We start from the raw sequence: 27,349 nt of genomic DNA, 5'->3' as shown, positions 1-27,349 counted from the left end.
TAGAATCTCTATATTCCCAGTCCAAACAAATAGCTTTACCATCATCCAAACATTAAAGTTAAACCATCACACAGAAAACAGACCAGTACCATAGATACTTAAGTCACTTTAAATAGGCAATCAATTACAAGAAACAAAGATATTAAATCAATACTAATAATAAATGACCTGATTGTCTCCTGTAGTTTAAATGTTTTCCGTTTCTATTAATGTGATATGACTTCATTGGGTGCATACTTATGCAAGCTATGGATTTTAGTTTGAGAAGGGAAAAAATGCCGTAATATACATTTAGTCAAATGAAAAATAACTAAATCTCTCAAAATGTCAAACTGTTCATTTACAAAGAGACTGAGAATTCCTAAGATGACAGAAAAAAGAAATTCTAACGGGAGTAAAAACTAATCCTATTTGTGTTCTTAAACATAGATAATATTCCCAGAGCTGGGGTTTAGTTGTTATACTTTTATCTAAGAATATAACCCAGCATATATTTAAAAAAAACTAACTCTTCTTGGCATCAGTTGTAAACTGCATCCTGTGGTTATAAAGCATTAGAAACAACTGCCTGTTGAGCTGATACTGCAGCTCCAACTTATATTGAACTATTAAGAATATATGTGTAGCTGCATTTTTGTGAAAGCACAACCAAGGATGGAGATATTGTAACAATAAAAAAAAAAAAAGATTCCCAGTATAGAACCAAAACTAAGCTGCTACAAAATGAAAGCATTACATATATGTCCAAACATGTCCATTTGTGAAAAACTGTGATCCGGATTGGTTTCGTCCGACAGCTCAGCATGCGGCCTTGTGACCAGTGATGTAATGGAGGAAACTCTGAAGTCGCACCCTTTCCAGAGAAGGCACTATGGGTGCTCGCTATCTCGATGTCCAAGATTCAGCTTTGCAACCCTGTCCCCGAACTTTTCCGTCATAAAATTGGCCTTTCAGGTTAATCCTGATAGTTTAGTCTTCAGTATGGGAGAAGTCATATGCCAACTCTTAAAGTCCTACCGTTTAAAAAGCATTTCAGTAAAAATCCCCATAGACCAGTTCTTGACAATTTTCTGAACTTCCCTCAGTTAAGACTTTATATCTCCAGTCTTGGTGAAAAACAAGGAGATGTGTTCTGGCAGGGTCCAAAGATCACCACCCAATTAGACTAAAGATAGAGGTAGCTGACCCAGTAGACTATGTTAAAAAGCAAAAAGGAGGTGGGGAAAAACACCCGGGAATAGGAATCCAGCTCCTGGATGTTGAGGTGAATCCGTCCTTTCCTCCAACCACCTTCTTTACACTCTTCAAAGCAGCAGAAGAAGCTCTTGCAGTCTTTGCCATCCAGGCACTCGTACAGGCAGTTGTCTTCATAGTCATGCCAGAACAAAGAGTTACCCATTGGCATCATGGACCGAGGTGCACGACCCATGTTGAAAGATGAATAGGCCTGCAAAACAGGATGGACAAAGTCAATTGTAAGAGTCAACTTTCTGGATACTTAAATAAAAAAATACAAATTAAACTACATTTTTGAATTAGAACAACTCCTCCATCTCCTTGGAGGAGTATTTGGACTTGTCAGTGTGGTTGTTCCTGCATTACAAAATGCTCTGCCCCTTAAATACCTAAAGTCATAAACCAAAATTCTTCTGAATGACGGCGCGCACTGATACGAACAGAGAGAAAATAGGACCAAGTGATAACGATGTGTGACTTTTTCCACTACAATGTTTTTGGGATGCAAAAATATCACTCTTTTGAACACATAATGTTTTGGGAAGAGAAACGTTTTATTTCGCTGGCTCTAGCAAACCTGCCAGACTACTTTCGGCTTGACCAAAACTGGACGAGAACTCTGCTCACAGGACGCTGCCAGGGGTAAGTCAGTGTGATTGCATGACACTGGTGATGGGGATGCCATACAGATTCATGTCAAAAATACCGAACTATCCCTTTAATAGCTTCAGTTAGTGGGTTGGATTCGATAATACAGAATGTTAAGTAGCCCCTTTGTAAATGGAAATTCTTGATATTGAATTTAATCATAATTTAATCTCAGCCATTAAGGAAAGACTTTTTAAAGTTTTCAGGAAACTAGGGGCTTCGGGGGAGGAAAGGAAAATTGTAAAACATTTTAAAATTTTTGTCTTGATACTTTTTTTTTTCCCAAATAAAACAATTGCAAGAGCATCTTTCAGTGCAGATGGAAAGAAAAGGCGCTGTTAGTGAAAAATATGCTCTGCAGTGCTGGAAATAAATTTAATGTGTAACACAATGTTCAAATTGTAAAAAGAAAATAATTTAATTAACATTATCAATAGTGTTGTAACAAATTGCTTTAGAAAAACTCTTATTCCACCTGCATTGAAATAAATTGAAATGTAAAGACCTCTTTCACTTTTTAGTTATTTCACTAAGAGGGGAAACTCATGCATATACTTTTTATATTAAGGTTACATTTTAACAATTAACTTCTGGTGATTTTGATGATTATAGCAAGACTTTTGAAAACCTAAAATGTAAGTTCCAACAGAAAGGAGGATAAGCTACAGAAGGTAACTGGTAAATAGTGCTGTATCCAAGCAGAGTAACTGAAGGTTGGCTGAATGGTGAAAGGGAAGCACAGGGTTAACTGTAGCCTTCAGAGGAATGGAAAGCAAAGCCCATTCAAAGGGGGCAGAGGTGGACAATCCAGATCCAGAAAGTAAAAACCCTGCCTTGCTTTCTTTTATCCTGCTGACTTAGCCCCTTAGGGGATAAGTTTGGAGCTGGAAATGTAAATGGTTAGAACTGATCTCTGTACAAGCTTTTTAATTTCTGGACCTGGATTAATCACAAGATTTGGACTGAAGCATGAGTAGGTGCTTTAAGAGTCATCACACACATTTCCCTCAAGCTAAGGCCAGAACAAGACGGGGGCCACTGCTCAGTGACCCAAATCTTCCTTTCTGATGAAGCGTTAGCAATTCATCTGGAGAACATTTTTTGTGTGATTCACAAGTCCACGGTAAACAGTTATGTAACAAGAAATCATACTGCCTTGATGCTTCCATCTCTTGACAAGTTTTATTGGGATATTCAGCATTTGCTACTTCCCAAATGACCGGTTTTACTACTAATGGTATTAGTGGTCCTGATAAAAGTTTCCATATAAGAGGCCATAAATGTGGAATGCATGTGGAATTAATCTTTTATAGCACGTGCATTAGCCATGGAGGACTAGATCCAAACATAACTTTTTATGTACCGTTGTTTTGCTAAACAAAATAAATGCACGTTGCAAAGAGATGCATATTCCCTCAATGCCTCTTTGCAAGCTCAAATATTCAACTTTTTTAATGAAGATGCCACCATATTTAAGTTGACTTAGTTCTTAGATTTGGTTCTACTATTTCTGACAGTCCAAATATCTTTACTAGCGCCCAGAATCTCTCACCATCCTCTGCAACAATAAAACAATGACTGCAGGTACATCTGTACAACTTTCAGAATTACTTAAAAAAAAAGCAAAGTCTATGGCCGCAGTTTAGATACCGGCTTGGAAAACTTCTTTACACTGAGAAGTTTCCCGGCTCTGTCTCTAGAGTATGATCTGCTCTGCCCATACAAATAGGTTTGCACATGTTTTAAGACATGCAAACCTTTGGAAGATTAGTCCCTACTTTTTTTAAACTCAAAACTTCTGCAGTGGTGATCCAATGAACAGAAGATTTAATGGCTGCTCTGGTTGTGTTATGCTACGTTAAGACTCGGAGCGGAGCAAGCTTAATTTGACAGTATAAAAACTCACCAATGGCATCCAGTACAAGTGCAGTTTCAGCATAAACATTTTCTATTCGTTGAGTGACTTTATAAAAATGAGGGCTGATATCCTACAAAATTTGTTTGTTGCAAAATCTGCATCTCTTCGTCCATGCTTGTCATAGTAAGATGCGGTCTTGGAAGTTCACCAAAATGTTAAGATTTCCGGCATATATAATATTTTGAAATAACAATAGTTTTCATCAATGATAAAATAAAAATTCCTTTTTAGGAACATATGAAAATTATGTTTTAATTTGTCATTACAGATCTGTTGATACCCTATTTTAGTTTGACAAATCAGCCCTTCTCCGTATTTTGACCGCGATGTTCGAGGTCAGAGTGGTCATGGAGGATGTGGAGTCTCAGGGTTGGAGCTGTACTTTCTAAAAATCTGCTTCATTAAAGGTATGGTGGAGATATTCCGCAAACTTTTGAAAAGAACCTCTCTCTACTTAAAAGAAAAAAAAAATACAGAGGCGCAACCCTGTACCCGCCTCCCGAGAGGGAACGTCTATTAAATGCATGCGAGAGCGTGCACAAGCCCATTTCTCTTCATGCATGCCCTGTTTAAAAGTTGCTGTTTGCACCGCCCATAAAAGCTTACTTTCAAAAAGAAGATTGGCTATTTTTCCTCTGTCAGACTCATCACAGGTAAGTAAAAATGTGGATGAGCACATAGGACTGCCATATGTAAACACATTACCGGAATGATTGATAATTAGGAGAACCGCTTGTTTTTATGATCAACCCAGAAGAAGAACATCCTCCACTATACCTTTAAATGATTTTTTGTTTCTAACTTATAAGGCTAAAATAGATTTTTTCCCTCCATTGTAGTAAGACGGACACACATGGTAGAATTGATTGATAGGGCACTGGGAAGGAGCTATAAATATTCCTGATTGGGGAATGAGGTGGGGTGTCCAAAACCCAGAAAAGGGGGACTGAATAAAACACAGCTTAATTTTTTGGCCCTGAAACACAGAACTCCTCCACACAAGTGTGGAATAATGAATAAGGAGCGGAAAGGGAGAGAGATGACAGCAATGGCGGCTAAGTCGGTTGGAGTGCCTGTGTGCTGCTGACATTAAGGCACTCGCAGCAGGTACAGCCTTGGAGAACGCCCACGCGCAGCATCAGGGGCGACGACTGGAAAGGAAATGCTTTTCAACTGAGCAGGTGTTCATAAAGATGTCAGATTCCTGGGAAGTGTGCTGGATGTACAGACAGCAGATCATATGGATTGAATCGATATGTTTCTGCCAGTTAGTGAGCAATCAGAAGGGTTGTTTTTCTTTTTTTGGCAGCTTTAAGCATCTTCAAAAACAACGAGTTACAAAAACAATCCAGACAGATAACACGCTGTTCAAATACAAACAGTAGGCCATATGGGAGAGAATGATGGGTACAGTTCACACCATTCACTAACAATAAAAAAACCAGTAATCTTTAAAAGCTGACCTCACCTTTAATTACTGGGATCATTCCTATGAACTGAATACCAGAATAAGAGCATTTTTAACATGTTCTGAAACGTCATTTTCAAAGTACACAAACTAAGAATATATGGAAGACCAGCAGTCACTGAAAATTAAAAACAGCCATTTCAAATTTAACATTCCAGTCATACTATTAGTAATCCAATTTGAGAAGCGTTTTCCATTTGTATATTTGAATATCTATTTACAAATTCCATTTCTAAATGGAGTTTTAAAATGTGTGATTAATATATGTTAATATTTTCACATTTATGAATTGTGTTTTTTTTAAAGTCTATTCAATATCCATTATATTTTTTGTTTTACTTTTTTCTCTGTGTTCTTTCTGGTTCAAGAGCACTCTGAAAGCCAGTTGCTGCTCAGACATCTTCCTCTAAGCAGCAAAACTGATGTGTTTGGGAACCAAGTTTAGCAATCTAAACAAGGAGTAGTGGTACATCCAAGAAACAACAAGATCAAATGTGAGTGATGTAACCGGAACTACTACCCTACTCTGAAGCCACCCCTCTCCGATGTTTCCCATTAAACTTCTGCGAAAGGCCTAGCGTGAGTGCTTCTCAGTTTATCGCTACTCCAAGTAGCAACCAAATCCCTCCCAAGAGGTCTGAGCTTGCTGGACCGAGTCAGACTAACCGTCCTAGGAGCTGACTGTTGTGACCATATTTTCCTGCGATTCAAACCGGGTTGAACACAGTGTTTCATGAACCCACCTGCTGCAGCAGAGGTGAGCACCACCTCTGGTCGACCTAAATCTAACTGTCAAAGGAACACAGCTGGGCCTAATTGCTGTTTGCAGAGGAGCCATTAGAGACTGCTGACTTATGCAATATTGGTTAAGCCTGACTTGGAGCTGCCGCCACCAGCTAACTACTGTAGCTAAAGGTAGACATCCCGAGCAATGGCGTAAATATTGGTAAGCAGAGACTGCAGTTTCTTAGGGGCCCCCCGACCTCTTAGGGGTCCCGTCACTGACACATGGTAGGCCCCCTACGCTATTGTGGACTAGGATGTCTCTTTGCAGATGTAATGGAGCGAAAAATTCCTCTTAAACCCACCTGATGCCAGAATAACTGACCAGATCCTATTAATACCCCAACACATGCCAGATTTGGTGAGCCATTTAAACACGACACCAATAGTAAAGCAGATAGTGGTACTTTTAATTACTATGTTAATAACTGTGTATAGTTAATTAGACGGTTGGTAAAAATGTAACATGTTTCAAACTGCAATAAAGATCTTAAAAGAACGATGTATTTGAGCATTTAATTTTTTACACTACGACTTGAAATTATGGGTAATCCAGAGTATAGATTAAAACCATAACCGTTACGTACAATGTGTAAGCGACGATGGATACCCAAAAGAGGTACCAAAGCAGATTCCAGAAAAGAAAAAGGAAGAGCTGCTGGAAGAATGGGAAAAATTCTTCCCAAAATAAACACGTTCTTTCAAAGAACCGAAGAGGGAGAGGTTGGATGTTGCTGCTACAGAGAATGAAGATTACGACAAGGAGATGAATGGAGAGAGTGTGGATGAGGAGGGGGGCTGTGAAACTCAAGGTAGCCCGATAAGACTCATTTTACAGCAGAAAAAACTGAAGTATATCCATGTCTAGTGAAGGGGAAGAATGATGCAGTGTGTAGGTATGCGGCACGTTTCGGGTCGGTTGTCTACGCGGCTGCGGCGAGGGAGGGAGAGTGCTGGGGGGGACATTGATCCCAGGCTACTGTGAGTTGTAAAATTAACCCCTGCAAAGTTGCCTCTTGTTATTGCATAGGATTAATTCAAATCTCTTTGAGAGCTGCTGTTGGATGAACGGACTGGACCGAAGAAGGGTTGGTCCAGCTGACCAAACTGGGGCAGAAAGTCCCTGCCTCCCCACTGAGCCAAATCAACATCCATCCTTCTCTTCTTACATCTGATGCTTAAGTGCTTTGCTTGGGTGAGCTAGGTAGAATAGATAGTTGTGTTTCAGTTTTATTTGAAATAAGCTTTCTGATTCCAAACTGTACTGTTTTAATCCTATCACCATACCACTGTTAAAAAACTCCTCAGTGAGGAAAAGACAGAAGACCCCACAGCAGCTATGCACATGAGGACAGCGTCCGCTCTGCTCAGACTCCGGGCCGAGTTTGCTACACAGGGCTAATATCAGACCGAGCACCACCTGTCAGTGCTTGGGTAAAAAGAGGAGCTCAAGGGAGCAATTGCTGCTGAGGACAGAAACTTAAGGAAAATTGCTTTCATTTGTAGTCTCCATTAACAAACAAAAAATATTCTTAACTGGTCTGAAAACTCGCTCGATGAAGTGACAGAGCAAAAGGTTTTCCTTTGCTTTCCAACGACGACATAAATTTAGGTTTTCATCTTGCACCTGTCTATGTATACCTTTAATTGCAATCAAATTAAATATCAAACTGTGGGAGATTTTATTTAAAGGAAAATTCCGGTTTTTAACACTTTTAGCCCATTTTCTGTAGTGTCCAGGATGCATTCGAATGATCGACACCAAAATTTTGACAATTGGTCCTGTCTCTGCTATTTGGCTCATGCAGAATCCCCCCCTGGCTGCTTCAGAATGGCTTCCATAGTGCATGTCCGATAATGTCCTTAAAACAACCTTAAACGTTCTTTTTTTTAAAATATGCTACTCACCGGGTCGTCAGCGCTGTTCAATGACGTTCTAAAAAAAAGTTTCGTGAAGAAAAACCGTTCCTGTCTTGTTTTATTTAGCATTTTGTAAATCCCAGAACTATTTTTTCCGATACATCACAACCGCTTATAAACTTCCGCTTCCCGTTCGAATCTGAAGCGTTGCACACTCCAGACCACTAGTTGGCGACAATGTCTCTATATACTCCTCCTCAGTATATTCCGGTTCAAAACGGTATCCTCTACCGTCAAACTCAAAGTCCAATATGTCCTCCTCAAGAATCCACCTTTCGTATTCCATTTTCAGAGTTTTTTAAAGTGTTTAACAGAGACGTTAGCACCTCGACGTCGGAGTACACAGAGTGAAGCGAAAAGACTACAACTAAACGTAAACAGGCCCCATTTCCGTTTCCGGAGGCGGAGGGATATTGACTATTCCAACAGAACTCAATGGGATTTACAAAATGCTAAATAAAACACTACAGGAACGTTTTTTCTTTACGAAACTTTTTTTGGAACGTCATTGAACAGCGCTAACGACCCGGTGAGTAGCATATTTAAAAAAAAAAGAACGTTTAAGGTTGTTTTAAGGACATTATCAGACATGCACTATGGAAGCCATTCTGAAGCAGCCAGGGGGGGATTCTGCATGAGCCAAATAGCAGAGACAGGACCAATTGTCAAAATTTTGGTGTCGATCATTCGATTTCATCCTGGACACTACAGAAAATGGGCTAAAAGTGTTAAAAACCGGAATTTTCCTTTAACAGTATGAAAATATTCAGCTGTAACTACATGTTAAGGAAGCAGTTTCTTTTCTTTTTCTGGCAGGATGGATACAGACCATGGATGATCATTCAGATGTCTTCGAGTCATCATCGCCCCTTGAAGTTGCCATGGCAGCCAGAAAGTGATGTTTTGAGATATTTCATTAAAGTCCACACTGTTTGTCATGATAATTATCTTCATTAAAATTCCAGTGACTTCCCAATCCCCCCACGCAGGCATACAATATAGTTATGGGTTATATCTGCACTTCAGAATTGCTGTGATTTTATTTTTTGATAATGTTTCATATGTTTTTGATTTAGTTTTCCCATATCTGTTGTCCTATCTTTGAGCTGCTTAGTGTCTTTCAGAGGGCATCTAGTTTCCCTTTGAGGTCTAGTGATTCACATGCCTACACTAGGCAGGTGTCACATCATTGAGGGTAGTTCAGCTATGTTACTATTTGGAAACATTACAGAAACCCCTTAAATGAAAGGCACTGATTCATGCTTCAAAAGCCATTTCTACTGTGCACAAAGAGCTCTGCTTTTAGCAAATATTATAAACAACTCCAGGGAAAGCAGACTTACCATTCTCTGCATCTTTGGAGGTGGTCTGCGTATAATGTAGGAGTAGTAATTGAGCATTGCGTACTCAATCATGGCAGCAAAGACGAACAGGAAACAGACGGTCACAAACAGATCCATGGCCGTTACGTAGGAGACTCTGGGTAGGGAGTTCCTGGCCACTGTGCTCAGGGTGGTCATTGTCAACACTGTGGTGATACCTGCAAAGGTAACAGAAAAAATACAGCTGTCAAGAAGAAGAATAGCACCTTCTAAAAGTGATTGCAACCCTTCACATTTTCTTTAGAATGTTACACAAGGTCAGTACATTTTTTTTGCCTTTTTAATAGCATTAAACGGTTTTCTCCTTGCTGTGTTCCATGAAGACAACCAATATTCTGACACACCAGAGATTTAAAACTACTGCATTTATACTCATTACATTACACACAGATTAAGCTGGATAGAGCAAAGTGGGCTCAATTCAAATGCATATCGCACTTTTAGATCTGATGTATTTTTCTTTTTTATGTTTTTATATTTCGTTCTACTTTGATTTTACTTCATACACAATCCTAATAAAATGGAGCAAGGTTTGTATGTAATGACTATGTAAATGTTAACCATTACTAATGTATATGGACAATTTTGGACAAATGTTTTGACAATTAAATTAATCTTGTCAGATCAGTTCTTGTTAATGTGAAACAGCTGATATTATTTTTTTTTTTGCTGCTTCATATTCACTACTGGAAAACCAGAATATACAAGACACTACAAAAAACTACAAGAGAAAAAAATAACTGCACTGAAAACAGCAGTGCCAAAAACAAAACCACATTCCCTGTTTTTTTATTTAAATTTTACCTATGGAAAAACTTATTGGGTGATATGTCATTATCCATTTACCTCAAATAAAGGACACCATATGGAGTCCCATTTCTGACAATTAGGTAAGGCAGACATGTTAAACTTCCAAATCAATCTGTAATAAATAAAAAAGTTGTGTAAAGTTGCCGTCTTTTGTTATTAATTTCAAGTTGATACACAATTCAGTGTTTAGCCATAATCTGCTAATTCTCTCCTGCACCTGCACATGTTCCCTGAGCCTCTAAGCGGTAAAGAGGAGACACAATCATGTGGAAGACTACAATGGACCGAAGTTCACTGTAGTCTTCGATCATCAGTATCCTTCATGAGGAGGCACGAATTAATATTTAAGCATATGAAAAGAACATTGAGAGGAAGGAAGAAATGTGGAAGGAAAGAGTTCACCAAAATCATTAAAAACTTAGGAGAACTTCACAAGGAATTAACTTGGGCATGGGTCAGGACATCTAGAACCACAACAAAAATGAATACCAGTCTATTTGCTACTAGTTGCATTCATCATTTTAAGTCACTCCTGAAACAGACACATCAGAATCACCTTACCTGGGCTAAGGCTAAAAGACCTAGATTGTTGCTCAATGTCCAAAATGCTGTTTTCTGATTAAAGGACATTCTGCATTTCATTTGGAAATTAAGTGGAGGATGTTCTTTTTCCGTGTGGATCATCAAAATATGTGGTCCTCCTAATTGACAATCATTCCGGTGAAATGTTTATGTGTTCGTCCCCATTTTCACTTACCCATGGTGAGTCTGACGGTGAAAAAATTGCAAATCTTTTTTTGGAAAGTAAGCTTGTATGAGCAATGCACACAGCAACTTTTAAACAGAGCGTGCATGAGGAGAAATGGGCTTGTGCACGCTCTCACACACGTTTAACAGACGTTCCCTCTCGGGAGCGGGTATAGGGTCGTGTATGTAGGGCTGGGTATTGTTCAAAATTTTTCGGTTCCGGTACCAATACCGATACCTTCACTTCGATACCGGTTCCTGAACGATACTTTTTTCGATACCAGTTTTATAATATCAATTCGAAAAAACATAAAAAGAAGTACAAATCTTGAGTTTTATTTTAAGCTCTGATTTTTCCATTTACATTTTTCCTCTTACATAAAAAAAAAATTCAGTGTCTAATATTCACTGTTACATTATGAGGACCTTTTTACTTAGCAGTTTTCCTTTAGAAAAATTACCATGTCTGACAAACAAGCCCGTTGAATGGGATCCTACTGACAGCGCACCGCTGGTATGTGGGGGTCTGAGCGGCTCCGACAGAAATATTGGAAGGCAGGATGAACTGACTGCACTGATTAAGTTTTCAGGTGGATTTTCCCACTTAAAAACATAATAAAACTACTTTATTCCCACTGATCACAGCAAATATAGCTGCAAGGCAAAAAAAGGATAGAGTAGCTCCGCCCAACGCGCGTCAGAGCCACTTTTGCACCGCGCAGCGAGAGCAGCAAAGCTTCTTCAGCCGCGCGTCAGAAGCTGGTACAAGCAGCAAAAAAGGAAGCAGCAGATGCGATTTTGCTGCTCTTGCTGCGTCCAGTTTGAGAGCAGCATGATTCACTCCGCTCTGGCTTTGCTCTGCCCACGGGCTGCTGAGAGGAGGATGGTGGCGCCGGCTGCGGTCCGCTCCTCTTGCAGTCAAACACCGAGCAACTTTCTGCTCTTAAATTGTTTCCGTGCACGATGTATTGCATTGCGCACTATTGGCATCAGCCTAAATAGCTGTAGGCGTGACCACCTGTGTATTTTTCCTGGATGACGCAATCACGTTAAGTGTTACAGCCAATCACCGACACTTGGTACCGAAAGACGAGGCATGTTTCGATACTCTGTAGATACTCGATACTCGGTCGGTACCATAAAAGAACCAAAGTTCGGTACCCAGCCCTACGTGTATGCGCATTTCTTTTTTTAAAGTGGAGACGGCTGGCCTTTTCCAAAATTTGTGAATATCCTCCACTATACCTTTAAGGTCCTAGAGTCATGATATAGACAGGAGAGGCACAGAATCCACATTGCTGGAAGTCCAGTGTTAGGTTTTCTCAGTCAGTGATGGTTTGATTTGCTTTTTAATCTGCTGGTTTTGGTCCAATGCATTCTGTAAAATCCAGTCAATGCACTGATCTATCAGGAATGTCTGCAGAATATCAGCCTTTCCTCTGCTGTATGGAGATGCTTAATTTTATTTCACTGCAGGACTTGACACCTGCCCACACAGACAAAGGTACCAAAACCTGTTCTAGTTACCATGGTGTCCCTGTTCCTGATTGGCCAGCAAACTCTCCTGGCAGCTATCAAAGTAATCTGGGCTTCCGTTACACCTTCACAGTATCACAGGCTTATGGCTTCTATTCCACAGAGGACTGATGAAGCAACAGGTACAAGAAACTCAAATAAGTATTGAATGCAAGGAAATTGACATATTTTCCAAAAGCCTACTGTTAAAACATCCTTTTCTGATTAGTCTAACTTTACAAAAAACTACATTTTTAGTTTTCTAAACCTGAAAGGCATTAAAACTGTAAAAAAAATTAAAGCTGTATTATTTTACTGTATAATTCATCTATTTAGAATAACAGTTTCTGGAATGAATGGAATAAATATTTTCACAACCTTATCTTTTGAGATTTATCTGTATTTGGCTCCAAGAATCTTTTTTACCCTATGATAATAAACCTGTGCAAGGCAAGACAACAGTTATTCTTGCCTCCATATACTGCTTCCAACATGTTAAAGAACTACAAAAATGTTTTTTTGGTCAAATATTACAATACATTCAAAATAAACTGTTTGATTGTAAAGGTTTTCACATTATCCTTTGCCATTATTTCCCAAAGATTTTAACTTTTCATTCAAAAACATAATATTTACACTAATAAATACTGAATACAGACTCTGATCACATCACTCCTCACAATGGAACCAAATCCTGAGATGACCTTGTTTCTGAGGAGTCTCAAATGGTGCCGACGAAGCGACCATGCTGATGCTCTATGCTTGCACAATTACCAGGTTAATCAACTCTGCAAGGTGTCAACCTCTAGCATGGAATTACATCAGAGTATTCTATTTGCCACCATTAAGTGAGTATTAGGTCACATTCTGGGTTTGATCAAAGACCATATACTAATACTTCCATCTGATAGGGTAGCGTGTTCTAAGGGTCAAAGCTTTTTAGTTTCTGAGCTACATCTAGTTGGTCTTTTTGTTCAATTTTATATAATAGCCAAATTCAAAAGATTGATTTTGCATTGAGCATCCAGCCTTTAACAACCGAGATTCCACTCAGCTACATGCTGTGAGGATTAAAGTTAGATGCCAGGATTCTCCTTTAATATAAGGTTTTAAAATTTCGCTGGCCATGATTTCATTTTTTTCTTTGAATGACAAATATTCAGATGTTCGGATTCTAGAAAAGACAAAAGTGGTACAATCCAATATGGTATCATCTGATGAAAAGAGGGAACGAATTATTCCGTATGCCAAAAAACTTAATAAATCTTAAAATGGATGGTATTTGTTTAATTGATAAGGCATTACAAGTGAAAAAGTAACTTTCTTTTAGAACAGACTAGACAAAGACTTCTTGGGGTTTTGCATATTTTGCTTCTTTAAAAATCCATGAAAACTTTGAAATGATTCAAAACCAACTGTAATCTGAATTATGGATTACTTGTATAATGCTTTAACTGCAAAAATTCCTAATCACAATTCTCGCTCCATCTCCAGAAGCAGTTGCGAAGGTGGCTTTGCCCACTACTAAAGAATATGGAGCTGTGGGCTTAATCTATTTTGTGTAAAGTTTACTCACTTTATATATAGAGTGTTCCATACTGTACACTAAGCCATCCTTTTCTTGAAAACTTGAATTGTTAACATTTTGACATAGTGTTAACCTTTTGAGCTACAGTGCTTCAATTTTCTCTGAGCTGAACATTTTAGCGTCACAGGTCTGCCACTAGATGTCACACTAACTAATACCAAGAACCTTTAAATGTTCTGATATGATCACATCAACATGTAATATTGAATAGTTTTATAACTTGCGTGTCTGTAATTGCTGGTCAGTGGTAACTAGTTTAATGAGAGAACCTGTGGTTGAAAATTACAGCGACATCAGTGGCATTGTTCGAATAATTAGTCTCCATGGTTTCTAAAGAGACCAGAATATCTACTTGGTGAAATGAAATCAATTGTTTCAAAGAGGGATAAAAGCAGTGACAGCCACGCTTGATGAGGGCATCGATATTTACTGCTGTGACACACTCATCAGTCTTGTAAGCTCACCATGTTTCCCTCCCTTCATTCTCTACCCGCCATGTCTCAGCATTGCCTTCTCTTCCGATCTCTTTCCTTGCTCTCTTTCACCCTCATCTCTTACATGTCTTCCATGGCGGTGTATGTGTGCCACTGTTTTTGCCTGTCGTTTCCATAGAGACGAGTTGCTCCTTTCTATTTCGGGCCACCTTTTCTTGTCTAGACTCTTCCCCTTCTCCCCACTCATTACATTTAAGTAAGCCACCTGGTAAATGTACAACCCTCTTGTCCAAACACTTTATCATCCCCAATATACCTGCAGTTCTTTGCAGCAACGGTGCTGAAACAAATTTGCGCCTCATATGTCTGTAGGAAAACCTGCTGGATGTCTGCTTCTTTAAATCAGGGTCAGGAGTTTTCTTTGTTCACTTGAGGTTCATTCTGTAGAAATTGCCACTACATGATGCCATAGCAACCGAGTGATTCTCGCCTGTGCAAGCGATATGAAACACTCTTGCATCTATAGTCAAAACAAAAGCTGACACATGGAAGTGAGAAAAAATGCAGTACATATGGCTGAAAAAAGCAAATATGCGACAAAAAAACTCAAAAGTGTTATATCAGCAGCAAGAAAGAACAGGTTTTCTGTTAACCAAAAAACTCCTGTCTCTGTGGTGAACGGAGGGGGCTGAAGCTACTGTAGGTTGTAAATTGTGACCAGTCTTGTATGCCAAATACTGACCTTTGTTATGTGTCCAGATGGGGGAAGAGGGTCACATTTTCTATAAAAAGTACTGAGAAGAACCAGTAAATTAATATGAGACAACATATGCTTGTTAATGTAACTATATCGTGTTTTCCCTCTTGATGGGTTCTAATTATTGTTTTACTTTATTTCTAGACTACTTTAAAGACTGTATATTAGAACATGTGAATTTAATTTGTTCAATTTCCAATTTAAGCCATTTACATCCACCTAAGATGATTTATAATTCTTTGTTAAACATCTCACTTCAAAGTTTTTTCTTCCATTCTCCCAATCAGGTTTCTTCAGAATTTTCTGTGTTAATATGCTCCTCTTTGAGAATATATTTTGTTATCTATAGCTCATCTAGCAGTTTGTATAGGTTTCAGTTTACTTAATATGTTTAACAGTGGGTCTAAGCACGTTATGACTCTATACTTAAGCTGGTTTCACCATGACCTGCTAAAAATATGCTGGTTATTGGATACAAGCATTGAAATAATGCACAGCATGGTCAATATGAGATAAGGAGTCAGTTTTGATAATAGAAATTAGCCTCATTCATTAAAATATATTTTCAATCTTGTTCTCAATCACCATTATCTTAGATTAGATTAAGGACCTCTCTTATATCTGCATTGAAAGTAACATTTAGACAAAATTTGCTCCAGACACCGATTAAGGATCACGGAAGGCACTAATGTGAAGATATGTTTGGACTAGTCTCAATGGAGTTACACTGCAATAATAATTAGCTTTTGTCAGCTGAGAAGCACATCGATGGACCACATCTATAGAGTAGAAAAAGCAGTGTACATGAAGCATGATCCACTCTGCAACAAGCTCCTTGTTTGTTTATAGTAATTATGCTGATGTTTCCAGATTAATATGCTGGTGATTGAGGTTAAAATGGAACCAATGACAACTCCAATCTGATCTGATTAAGAGTCTTCTGCACACACTTTAGCTGCAGCAGCTTTAAACCGCGTCCCATTCTAATCAGTCCGATGGCCCTGCAGGAACACCCTCTGACCATAGTGCCACTTTACTGCCTGAGGTGAGCCCACTCTGTCTAATTTGTTTTCTCAGGCGTGTAATATCTGATGGTCAGATGGTCAAAGTGCTTCTCTAAAATCTTGCTCTAATTGCTTGAATTAATAAAAGTAGATTTATTCCAATTCAGTCAAACTTTAAGGCCAACTTTATTTTTGTTTTCAGTGATAGACTGATGTTTGTCTCCTTTGGTAGAAATATAGAAATATGGACTTTGACATGGTGGTGCACTTGGTATGGAGAACCATGCAATGGTATTCACACTCTAACTCAAAGGTTCGCCTAACGTTACAACTGCTAAGGTCAATGTGTTTTATTAGCATTTTATCTCAAAGAAACAACATATCTAACTATAAAACAATAAAAATTCCATCGTTTTTAGGAGATTTTATGAGAAAAAAATGACACAGTACACACAACCACCACATCCCCACAATACCAACCCCCCCTAACTCTTCACCTTAGAGTGTCACTTCGAATGAAGTCACACTCACAGCTGTGAAGGGAGCCTTGATTAAAGGTGGGAGGTAAAAAAAAAAAAAAGAAAAAGGGATGCCCTCTTCCCTCCAACGGAAAACAGTCTTTGCTCTGGCAACACAGTGCCGCCCCATGTGCATGGCTGTAGGTCTGTGGCACGATTTGACAAGAAAATCATTTCCCCATTATTTAAAATAAAATGTATATGGTCAAATATACATTAGTTTGCCGTTACGCCCTCAGCCACAATCCAGTGGCTGTGTCTGAATGTCCGCCCTAATCCCTATATAGGGCACTATATAGTGGTTACGCCATTTTAGATGAGTGTGCGAATGTCTAGTTGATGAAAAAGTAATGAACTTGAAATTTCCAATAATGCACCTTGAAAAGTAGTGATTATCCATGGTCACTAGATAAGATATCTCTCATATAGGAGTTCTCCTCCCAAAGCATTGTGGGATTTGACAGCCTATGGCCACAGCAGCCTGCTGTGGCCATAGGCTGTCGCTATCAGACAGCAGTGACAAATAAAGATGGCGCAGGCACCGTTGGGGAGGCGGAGTTACGTGTCCGTTCCACTATATGGTCCCCCCTTTAAATGTGAATAAGGAACACAGCTAGCGAGTCTGTATCAGTGCAGACTCACTATTTAAAGGCTTAATGTTCCACTGGGCCTACTCACTACGTGGTTTAGGATGACCCTAAATGTGGCAGACTCTGCTGGAACGAGCAAAGGGTGGGTAAGCTCTTAAGGATAGTGTTAAGGGGCCGTTTGAGATTGGACCCATGTTTTTTATTAGAGGTACTGTGTCCTAAAAGACCTGAAAGTATTACAATGAAAGGTGGTTCTAAGCATCTTCTTAGGTGTGTTCAAGACAAATGCCCAACATACTTTAGATTTTCATTAGGGATAAATCTGTCTCATTTTCCTCTTCTTCATGGTTATCCACTTTTGATTATCCAACAATTGAAAAAGCAGAGCTAATACATCTTTAAGGCGACTTTTTCCAAAAGTAGAGTCCAGTTTGGGGTAATGCGATCTCTAAAAATAACAGACTAACTGTCTTCAACTTAAACTGTTCTCTGGATACAGATCCCATGGGAAACATTAGAAGCTTCTGCCCTGAGGTAGTTGATGTGCATCTTGTGAGAAAGGCAACTCTGACAAATGACTTTCTAAATATTTTGTTTTATTACGAGTCTGGAGCTTTGTTTAGGGTGGCATTGTTTGCTTTTCTCCAATATACAATATTACCTCTTAGGAACTCAAACCAACCATTGTTTTGTTCATGTTTGGAGGATTTTTTTTTTTCCTCAATGGTGATGGAAAGTTGCCACAGTTGGTCGGGCTGTAATTGAGACTGCCAAAAGAAAAAACAATAGAATCAGCTGGTTTAGGAGATACCCTAAAATGAGAAATGTCCACATTGTGGTGACAAATTCTCTGCCTCTATGAAAAATGACTGTTCTCCATTGGGAGCAAAAGAGAATATGGTGCAAAACTGACAAAAAGACGAAAGTCTGCAGAAGGAAGAGGCCATGATGGATGAATGAGCCAACAAAATGCTGAAAACGAGGGTTTGTTTCAGCCATGTCTTAAACTCACCACCTGTCTGACTACTATGATGCTAACCTGCTATGGAAAAAAAGGATATCCCCCATATAGACAGAAATGATGAAAAATCTGGTGAATTACATTTAATCCATAAACTCGACTTAAAAAAATGCCCCATCTCTAAAGAAAACATGATAGACAAACAGATCTTTAAAATCAAGATATTTCTGATTTCACCAGTGAAAGATAGTTGGCAAAAACACCTCAAAAAGCAGTGCATCATGCCCTCTAAAGATATTTAACAGCAAAAGACAGTCATTAACATCCACCAGTCTGGAAAGGTTACAATGCCATTTAAAAGGCTTTGGGACTCCAGTGAATTAAAAAGAAATTCCATTATCTACAAAATAAAACCAAAATTGAAATTAGGGAATTTTTCTAAGGATTTGAATTGTAATTTTTTTTTTTACTTTTCTCTTGCTGCATTATACGGGTCTCCTTGTAGCTTGTATGTCAACCATTTGGTCACTGGCCTACATCTATTGGCATATACAACAGGGTAGGGAAAAAAAACAAAAAAAAAACAAACAAAACAAAGCCCTTTAAGTTATATAAACATTTAATTTCTCTTTGGGATCAATAAAGTATTTTTGGAGAGGGTTTGATATTTGTAAAAGGTTCTTTATGCATCTAGTGTTAAAATTGACAGTTTCAGAACAGAACATACAATAATGTTAACAATATAATTGCAATATAATTTTTTTAAACAGTGATATGACATTTGCATTATTTCAATATACATCAAAGTCTTTGATTCCAACAATTTTCAATGGGTGATTTTTTTTTTTTTTTTTTGTTTTATGCGTTTTGTTTTTCAAAACAAATATTTCCAAAAATGTAAACATAACAAAATAATTGTCATATGTTTGCAGTCTTTTGACGTCCTTTGTTTTGTTTATATCAAAATCATATCAACCGAAAATTAGAAATATATTGTGATATAAATGTTGGCCATATTGTCTAGCCTAGGTAGTATGATGATCTGGAGCCACTTGGTGCTGCAAAACTAGGATATTCTCTAACAGAAAGTCAAAGGAAAATGTCCAACCAATAGACTTCCAGGTCAAGCAAACTTGAATTGTGCAACAAAACTTTATTCAAAAGCAAACTAAAAAGTTTATCAAAATAAACTCATGGAGAATCAGCATCTAGCTAAAAAATACCTACACTCGTGTCATCTATTTAAAGTTATATATTAAGTTGGGTCAACATAATACAGCATGACATTAGAAGATAAATTAACACAAACGTTTGTCTGTTTCTTAGTTATTCAACCTATGTTTACACACAATTTTTTTTCTATTAATTTTTTCCTATTAAGATGGAGCTGATGGTTATCATTATCTAGATCCGAAATTGATCTAAAATCGGATAAAGAAACCGTACTTATTAAAGCATAATGGAAGTTGTTGCTATGAAGGATGGTAAAACTTGTTGCTAGACATAGAGGGTAATTTGTTTGACAAGCCAGGTAGTTTTAAGTAGTTATTTTTCACTTAATACATTTAAAGCAATTTGGGCTGGGGAGGGGCATCCTAGTGGTTAGGGCATTGCACTTGGAATCCAGAGGTTCTGAGGTCAAGCCTCATTGCACTAGCCTGGGTGCCATTCCGAACTTAGTCCCGCCCACAAGGTTTGAGGTCGGGAATTCGGTCTGGCATTGCTCCATAGTAGCGCGAGTATGATCGCCCACTTTCTGGCGATCCAATCAAATTGTCAGGGCGGGCTTTATACGATGATGGACAGATGATCAACAGTAACGTTATCAACCACGTGACCAAAGCGCGCTTGGGCGACAACAACAATGGCTGCCGCCAGAGAGTTGAGGTGAGTAGATTCTGCTATTAGGTCTGTTCTAGAAGATATCGACAGCAAATTAATTTTAAAAGACGAACAGAGAAGCGCGATCAAGGCTCATTTTCTTATTCTAGGCGTGCAACTGCACGCTTTGATTTTTGTTGACAACAACTATGCGTGGCTTAACATACGTCACGCACTCCGTTGCTCTTATTGGTTGTAGGTCTATCCAATTGAGTGCAGAGGCATTTTTTTTCCTGGTTCGTTCAAAACACGCCCCCTTAATCACAGCTCTATGGAGCAGTATCAGACTCATATTCTGACTAGAATTGAGTAGGACTATGTCAGGCTATCATTGCACTGCTGATAGACGCAGATGAAAAGAGCCAAAGAGCAAAGACCCTTAACCCCACACTGCTCCCCAAGGGGATGGGCATGCAGAGAGTTAATTTCAGCGCTTTGTACTGTACCTGTGACAATGTAATGACAATAAAAGATGGGAAAAAAAAAAAAGTTTGAATACTGAATTTTTCTTAGGTTAGACTTGATAAGTAGTGCCACATAAGAGCAAAAATGGAAGAAAATCTGGAAGGGTTGTAAGTACTTTATAACAGCACCCCGTCTTTAACTATAAGCATTGTGTTTCTGAGGTAAAGTTGCCCTTAATCTAATAAACTGGACTTGAAACAAGATTACGACTCCCTGGACTGCCAGCAATGATATAAAAACAGGTTTCCATTGAATAAGTTACACGGTGCCTATAAAGAAAGTGTTGCCATTCTTCCATTTACTACCTGAATAACTGTCATGCAGCTGGTATCCTACTGTATAATGAGTTTTTTGGTTTGGAAGTGAGTGTCCACTAATCTACCACTGCTTCCTCCCAAGTCTCAGTTTGAAAAAACAGATAATATTTTCAGCAGAAAAGAATCTGATATTATCACACCTTGTCAGAAAGCTCCATTGTGACGGGTTTAAACCCTCCTGGCGGTTCAGCCAGACTTTAAGAAGTGTCGTGCTAGCAGCAGCTATTGTAGCCTCAGGCTGCTAGCCTCAAGCTGAGATGAGAGGGCCAAAAAGCTCTGCTCTGCTCACTTCTTCCCAACTCCCCATGGATTCCTTTTCCTTTCCAATCTTGCAGTCTTTAGTCACAACCAATGCTTGAGGCAGTTTATCAGATTTTGCACAGCTTCCTCTGGAGACGCAAAATGGCTTGACTATTTCTTTCCACATAGAATTGACAACACCTGTAGACGCGCTTAGTGGGAGAGTTGCTTCTAAAATGCAAGTTGCTATAGAAACCATCTTCTATCAGACCATCAGTAATGAAACTAATTTACACAGAGGCTTTATATTCCCTAATTTCTGAGCATTATTACTTTGCCCGTAGTATTGAAGGTTTGGCCTTCCGTTAGGTATTGAAGTTAAATTATCCACCTGCTCAGTGGAAAATATAAGAAAAAAATGTTTGACTTTATGATTTTCTTTCTCTTATGTATTACATCTGAAATGGTTATCGCTCATAGTTATATTCAACTGCTTTATCAGCCATATCATGATAATTTGGGTTGAAAGAACAGTTAACTCTTCGTTAGAGAGCTTACAAGATGTCAGAAACTTCCCTCAAAGATTTAAGCCATTATTGGCATTCTAAAAAAACTTAATCTCTGGTTCCAACACATCAGAGGTGCTCAGCAGGACTGAGATTAGCTGACAGTAAAAGCCATGACAGGGCAGCGAGCCTATTATCTTTCACAAATCAGTTGGAGATGATCTGGGCTTTGCAACGGTGCATTATAATTGTCGTCATAATTGAATGGACACAGACGGCAACTATACTGCTTAGAAACGGTCAGAAAGTCCAAAACAAAAATGTATGATCAACATCAGCCTGTACTAATGAGCTAATGCAGTTTACCTACAATTTAAATTATTTAGCTAAAACTGAGACCTTGATCAAGGATATCAAAATATCTCTAATCTCTGCAAACTATAGCCTCAGGTTCCTGTTCTTAATCACATCAACAAGCCACCGTCCTACACACGACTGCATACCAATTTAAGACCATTCTCTTTGAACACCGAGATGGTTAAGCATGAAAATAACCAGTTATCAGCGGTTTCCACACTTTTCAGACGTGCCCAGGTATCGACATCACGCCATGTTTAAATTCGCTCAAATCTTCTCTCAACATTCTGATACTTTGTTTATGCTTTAGGAAGTTTTCTTCCCCAAAGCCTAAACAAATTAAGCACTTTTGAAAGACAGTATTCTTTGGATTACACTCATTCTAAGGTCAGTTCAAGAGACAATGAACCCTCATCTATGGCTGTCACAGTCCCAAATACCAAAACCCTGCAGTAAACCTAGTGTCAACTGGACGGAAGAATACTATAACTTCAGTCCCTGGAGATATTCAGAAACTGAGATGTACCTGCTTTAGTTTTCCGTCTTCGAATAATACTCTTATATTAATAATCTTGATTGTCTCCTGAAAATGTAATAGAATTGACACTGGACCTTGATGATGATGTTTCAGAACCCTAATCCAGGCATTTTAGGAAACAACCCTGTCTCTAAGCTCCATAATAATGTCCTACTGGCCAGGGAAGGTTGTTAAAATGGTATACTGCAGGGTTGCCAATAAATAAGACATAAAAAAAATATATAATCTAATTAGGCTGAATGCTGCTCTTGAATTACACAGTGGGATTTTCTATAAATGTCAGTGTGGGGTTGTCTTACGGCATTAAAAGATAACTTTGTCTTGTGGCTTTTTTAACCATTCTCTGCTACTGCCAGTAAATTTGTATGCAGTATCTACAGGTGCTGGTCATAAAATTAGAATATCATGAAAAAGTAGATTGATTTCAGTAATTCCATTTAAAAAGTGAAACTTGTATATTATATTCATACATTACATACAAACTCATATATTTCAGATGTTTATTTTGTTTAATTTTGATGATTACAAATGACAACAAATGAAAATCTCAAATTCATCATATCAGAAAATTAGAATATTACTGAAGACCAATAAAAACAAAGGATTTATAGAAATGTTGGCCAATTGAAAAGTATGAACATGAAAAGTATGAGCATGTACAGCACTCAGTATTTAGTTGGGCCTCCTTTGGCCTGTATTACTGCAGCAATGCGGCGTGGCATGGAGTCGATCAGTCTGTGGCACTGCTCAGGTGTTATGATAGCCCAGGTTGCTCTAATAGTGGCTTTTAGCTCTTCTGAATTGTTGGGTCTGGTGTATTGCATCTTCTTCTTCACAATACCCCATAGATTTTCTATGGGGTTAAGGTCAGGAGAGTTTGCTGGCCAATTAAGAACAGGGATACCATGGTCCTTCAACCAGGTACTGGTAGCTTTGGCACTGTGTGCAGGTGCCAAGTCCTGTTGGAAAATGAAATCTGCATCTCCAAAAAGTTGGTCAGCTGCAGGAAGCATGAAGTGCTCTAAAACTTCCTGGTATGTGGCTGCGTTGACCCTGGACCTCAGAAAACACAATGGACCAACACCAGCAGATGACATGGCACCCCAAACCATCACTGACTGTGGAAACTTTACACTGGACTTCAAGCAACGTGGATGAAGTGCCTCTCTTCTTTTCCTCCAGACTCTGGGACCTTGATTTCCAAAGGAAATGCAAAATTTACTTTCATCAGAGAACATGACTTTGGACCACTCACCAGCAGTCCAGTCCTGTTTCTCTTTAGCCCAGGCAAGACGCTTCTGACGCTGTCTGTGGTTCAAGAGTGGCTTGACACAAGGAATGCGACAGCAGAAACCCATGTCTTTCATACGTCTGTGTGTGGTGGTTCTTGAAGCACTCACTCCAGCTGCAGTCCACTCTTTGTGAATCTCCCCCACATTTTTGAATGGGTTTTGTTTCACAATCCTCTCCAGGGTGCGGTTATCTCTCTTGCTTGTACACTTTTTTCGACCACATCTTTTCCTTCCCTTCGCCTCTCTATTAATGTGCTTGGACACTGAGCTCTGTGAACAGCCAGCCTCTTTAGCGATGACCTTTTGTGTCTTGCCCTCCTTGTGCAAGGTGTCGATGGTCGTCTTTTGGACAACTGTCAAGTCAGCAGTCTTCCCCATGATTGTGTAGCCTATAGAACTAGACTGAAAGACCATTTAAAGGCTTTTGCAGGTGGTTTGAGTTAATTAGCTGATTAGAGTGTGGCACCAGGGGCCATCAATTTTGAACCTTTTCACAATATTCTAATTTTCTGATATGATGAATTTGAGATTTTCATTTGTTGTCATTTGTAATCATCAAAATTAAACAAAATAAACATCTGAAATATATGAGTTTGTATGTAATGTATGAATATAATATACAAGTTTCACTTTTTAAATGGAATTACTGAAATCAATCTACTTTTTCATGATATTCTAATTTTATGACCAGCACCTGTATGTGGTCTTATCCACCTCAGGAAACACCCTTAACCTTCAAAGGTCGCGCTTTCTAAAAATGGCCCAGTTATGGATCCTTTGTTGGACTGCTTTGGGGGCATGTTTTTGTCAGAGATGGCCACAGTAATTTAATTTTCAGACCTCTGCATTAGAAATGTTCCCATCGATGACATCTGGTAGAATTTGAACAGAATCCGAGTTGGCTGTTTATGGCGGGCTGTGGGTGTGCAGCCATTTAAAAAGGGCCATTATTCCTTGCATGTCTGAGAGCTCCAGGCTTCTGTGGGGGGGTGTATGTAATGTAAATGTCATCACCGAGGGGTAAGGATGCTACTCCCTGCAGACCTCTGCATGTCTGGACATTTGTTTTGATTGCAAAGACGTGTCTGCAGACTTGTTTGGTTTTTCACATTTATGGTAATGCTCATCCATAGTTGATCCACTAGAACATAGCCCTCTGGAAGGAAACTATAAAAAGCAAGAGGAGACATTATTTCCCCAAGCTTTACTTTAGCTAAAAGTCCTCCTGGTACAACAAAAATAAATGTACTGGCACTATGAATTCTGGGTTAACGTTTTTTAGTCAGCAGTCCTTTTGACAGTGAGCATCAAAGTGATATTCTGCATCACCCTGGATGAGAATGATGGATGTTACTTCCAACTCCTTTTAATTCCATCGCTGCAGTCTATTTTACACTCTAAAAGCTCTACATTCTGAAAACCTGCCTCCGGGGAGTTTTACTTCCCATCATTGACACTCAAATCTTTGCCAAGATCCATGAGAGGAACAGAGATTGAGGTCTAACAGGAGATCGCCGAAGCTGATGCCTCCAACTTCTGCCATTAAGTTTTCTGCTGCCAAAACAGCACCTGATGGTGGCAGCTCAGCACAGCTGCAACCTGAGATGTCTTAGCAGCTTGTTTGGGGTTGGAGGGAAATGGTTTTCTTTGGGATTCAACCTCAGTCATTGTGACATTTCCCTCTAGTGCCATGTGCCAAGGGTCTCATTGTTTTTAGCCCTTTTTACTCCCTGTCTTGTTCCTTTTCAAGCCTTGGTCTGAGACTGACAGTGGGAGCGTTGGACAAAAGAGAAGTGTGGGGCACTAAATGACTTTCTGTTGTTCAGCTGCAGTGGATGCTTATCAGGACAAGAGGGAACTTGTTTTACTGCCCTACCTGTTGACAGGAATGTCATGGGGACTTTCCTGCCAAATACTAACCATGGCTTGCAAACACCTCACAGACACTGAGGTGTAAGCTGTAAGTATTGCATTCCAAAAACGTCAAGTTTTTCATTGAGAAAATGCAGTTGACCAAAACAACTATCTCAATAGTTTTTAAGTTTAAGAAACAGGTTAAATTATATGAATAATCTTTCAAGTGTGGAGCACATTGAAGTTTTAACCTCCAAGTCAATATTTGCAAGCCATCTTTTGCTGCTAATACAGCTGGAAATTCTTTGGGATGTTTCACAATCCATGTGACCCATATACCGGCAGTGGCAGGTTTGAAACACAGTCCTGCTGGCCTTTTAAGAATGTCTCTCCCGTCTCTTATAATATACTTTCCCGTCTACATAGTTTCAAAAATAACAAAATAAAGGCCACTGAAGCCTAAAAATTATCTTTCAAAGAATCTGTTGGTGTTCAGTGGCTTCTAATTTGCACTCCTCAATGAGTTTCACTTGAGGAGCCTCCCAAACCAATGGTTTTTCCTGTCACAATTGCACACGGTCACATCACATTTTCTTAACTGTCTATTATGCTTTGGTGCATCCCTCTAAACAACCAGCTTTTTAAGCAATGACCTTTTTTGCTTACTTTCTTAGTGGAAGGTACAATCGTCTGTCTTCTTGATGTCTGTACAGTAAGCAGTTGTCCTGATGATTTTTACCTTCTGGGCAAGAAAGAAAACACTTGTAAAGTGTCTAACCCTCTCAGTGGTCTGAGAGGTGATTGTCAGGTCAGAATACTCACCAAAAACCAACAACAGCTACAGCCTGAGGAAATAAAATATCATGACGTAATCTCTTTTCCAGTCTGCACTGCTTTGAAGAGGACACACCTCGTATGTGATCTGTACTGATTTGACCTTGTGCCGCTGCACTGTGCTGGTCGAAGCATCTAGACAACTCTATCATTCCTTAGAAGAAGCAGCTTGTAAGTTTGAAATCTTTAGCCTTTAGACTGCCTCCTCGGTCAAGCATGCTAATAAAGAAACCATCTCTGTTGGATTAACAGGGCAGTCCCGAAGGCAGATGAAACACAAAAGTCCTCATTTCTGAAAAACGATGGTACTGGATTAGCTTTGGACAAAGTTTGAGCTGGCCATGGGCATCCCGTCTCATTACACTGCTGATAGACACAGATGAAGAGAGTTGTACCTTCTTGAGAGAACTACTGCAACAAGCTGAGAGCCATGCTGCAGCCCAAGAGCACACCGCCGGCCTTATAGAGGCCCAACTTGCCGCTATCCCAATCCAAGATGAATATAGTACTGTGATTTTTTTTTTTTTAACTATAGTAGAATACTGCTATTGTTTGGTTCTGTGAGAGCCTATGCTGCCAACTAAATAAGTAGGTAATTTCACCGTTTTGCTCTCCTATTACCTCTCCTTGTGTTTGACAGTGTTTTTTTTTTTTTCTGACTGAAGCTTTCTACTACTAGCTTTGCTAGCCTATTGCCTGAGTTCCTGCACCCAACTGTGCTGTGACCCAATGTGGCCTAGTCAAAGTAAAGGAAGTAGGTAACCTGCATCTATGGAAATCAATTAG

The 27,349-nt window shown here is 39.1% G+C and overlaps 1 protein-coding gene across 1 annotated transcript in view; it reads right to left on the bottom strand.

Moving 5' to 3' along the window:
• Positions 1–401: 401 nt before the first annotated feature.
• LOC119785700 (gamma-aminobutyric acid receptor subunit gamma-3-like) overlaps positions 402–27,349 on the bottom strand; it is a 156,138-nt gene continuing 129,190 nt past the window's right edge. The window contains exons 9-10 of the mRNA XM_038288497.1: positions 9,317–9,513; positions 402–1,447 (exon numbers count right to left, since the gene is read on the bottom strand). Coding sequence (XP_038144425.1) covers positions 1,166–1,447; positions 9,317–9,513 — 479 coding nt within the window. The 3' untranslated portion in view covers positions 402–1,165. The remainder of the gene's footprint in view (positions 1,448–9,316; positions 9,514–27,349) is intronic.

Source organism: Cyprinodon tularosa, unplaced genomic scaffold (genome assembly GCF_016077235.1).
Source record: "Cyprinodon tularosa strain WSP-4 unplaced genomic scaffold, ASM1607723v1 ctg1, whole genome shotgun sequence".
Classification (NCBI taxonomy): domain Eukaryota; kingdom Metazoa; phylum Chordata; class Actinopteri; order Cyprinodontiformes; family Cyprinodontidae; genus Cyprinodon; species Cyprinodon tularosa.
Note: the sequence above shows the minus strand (reverse complement) of the source record. Positions and strands in the feature narration are given on the sequence as shown.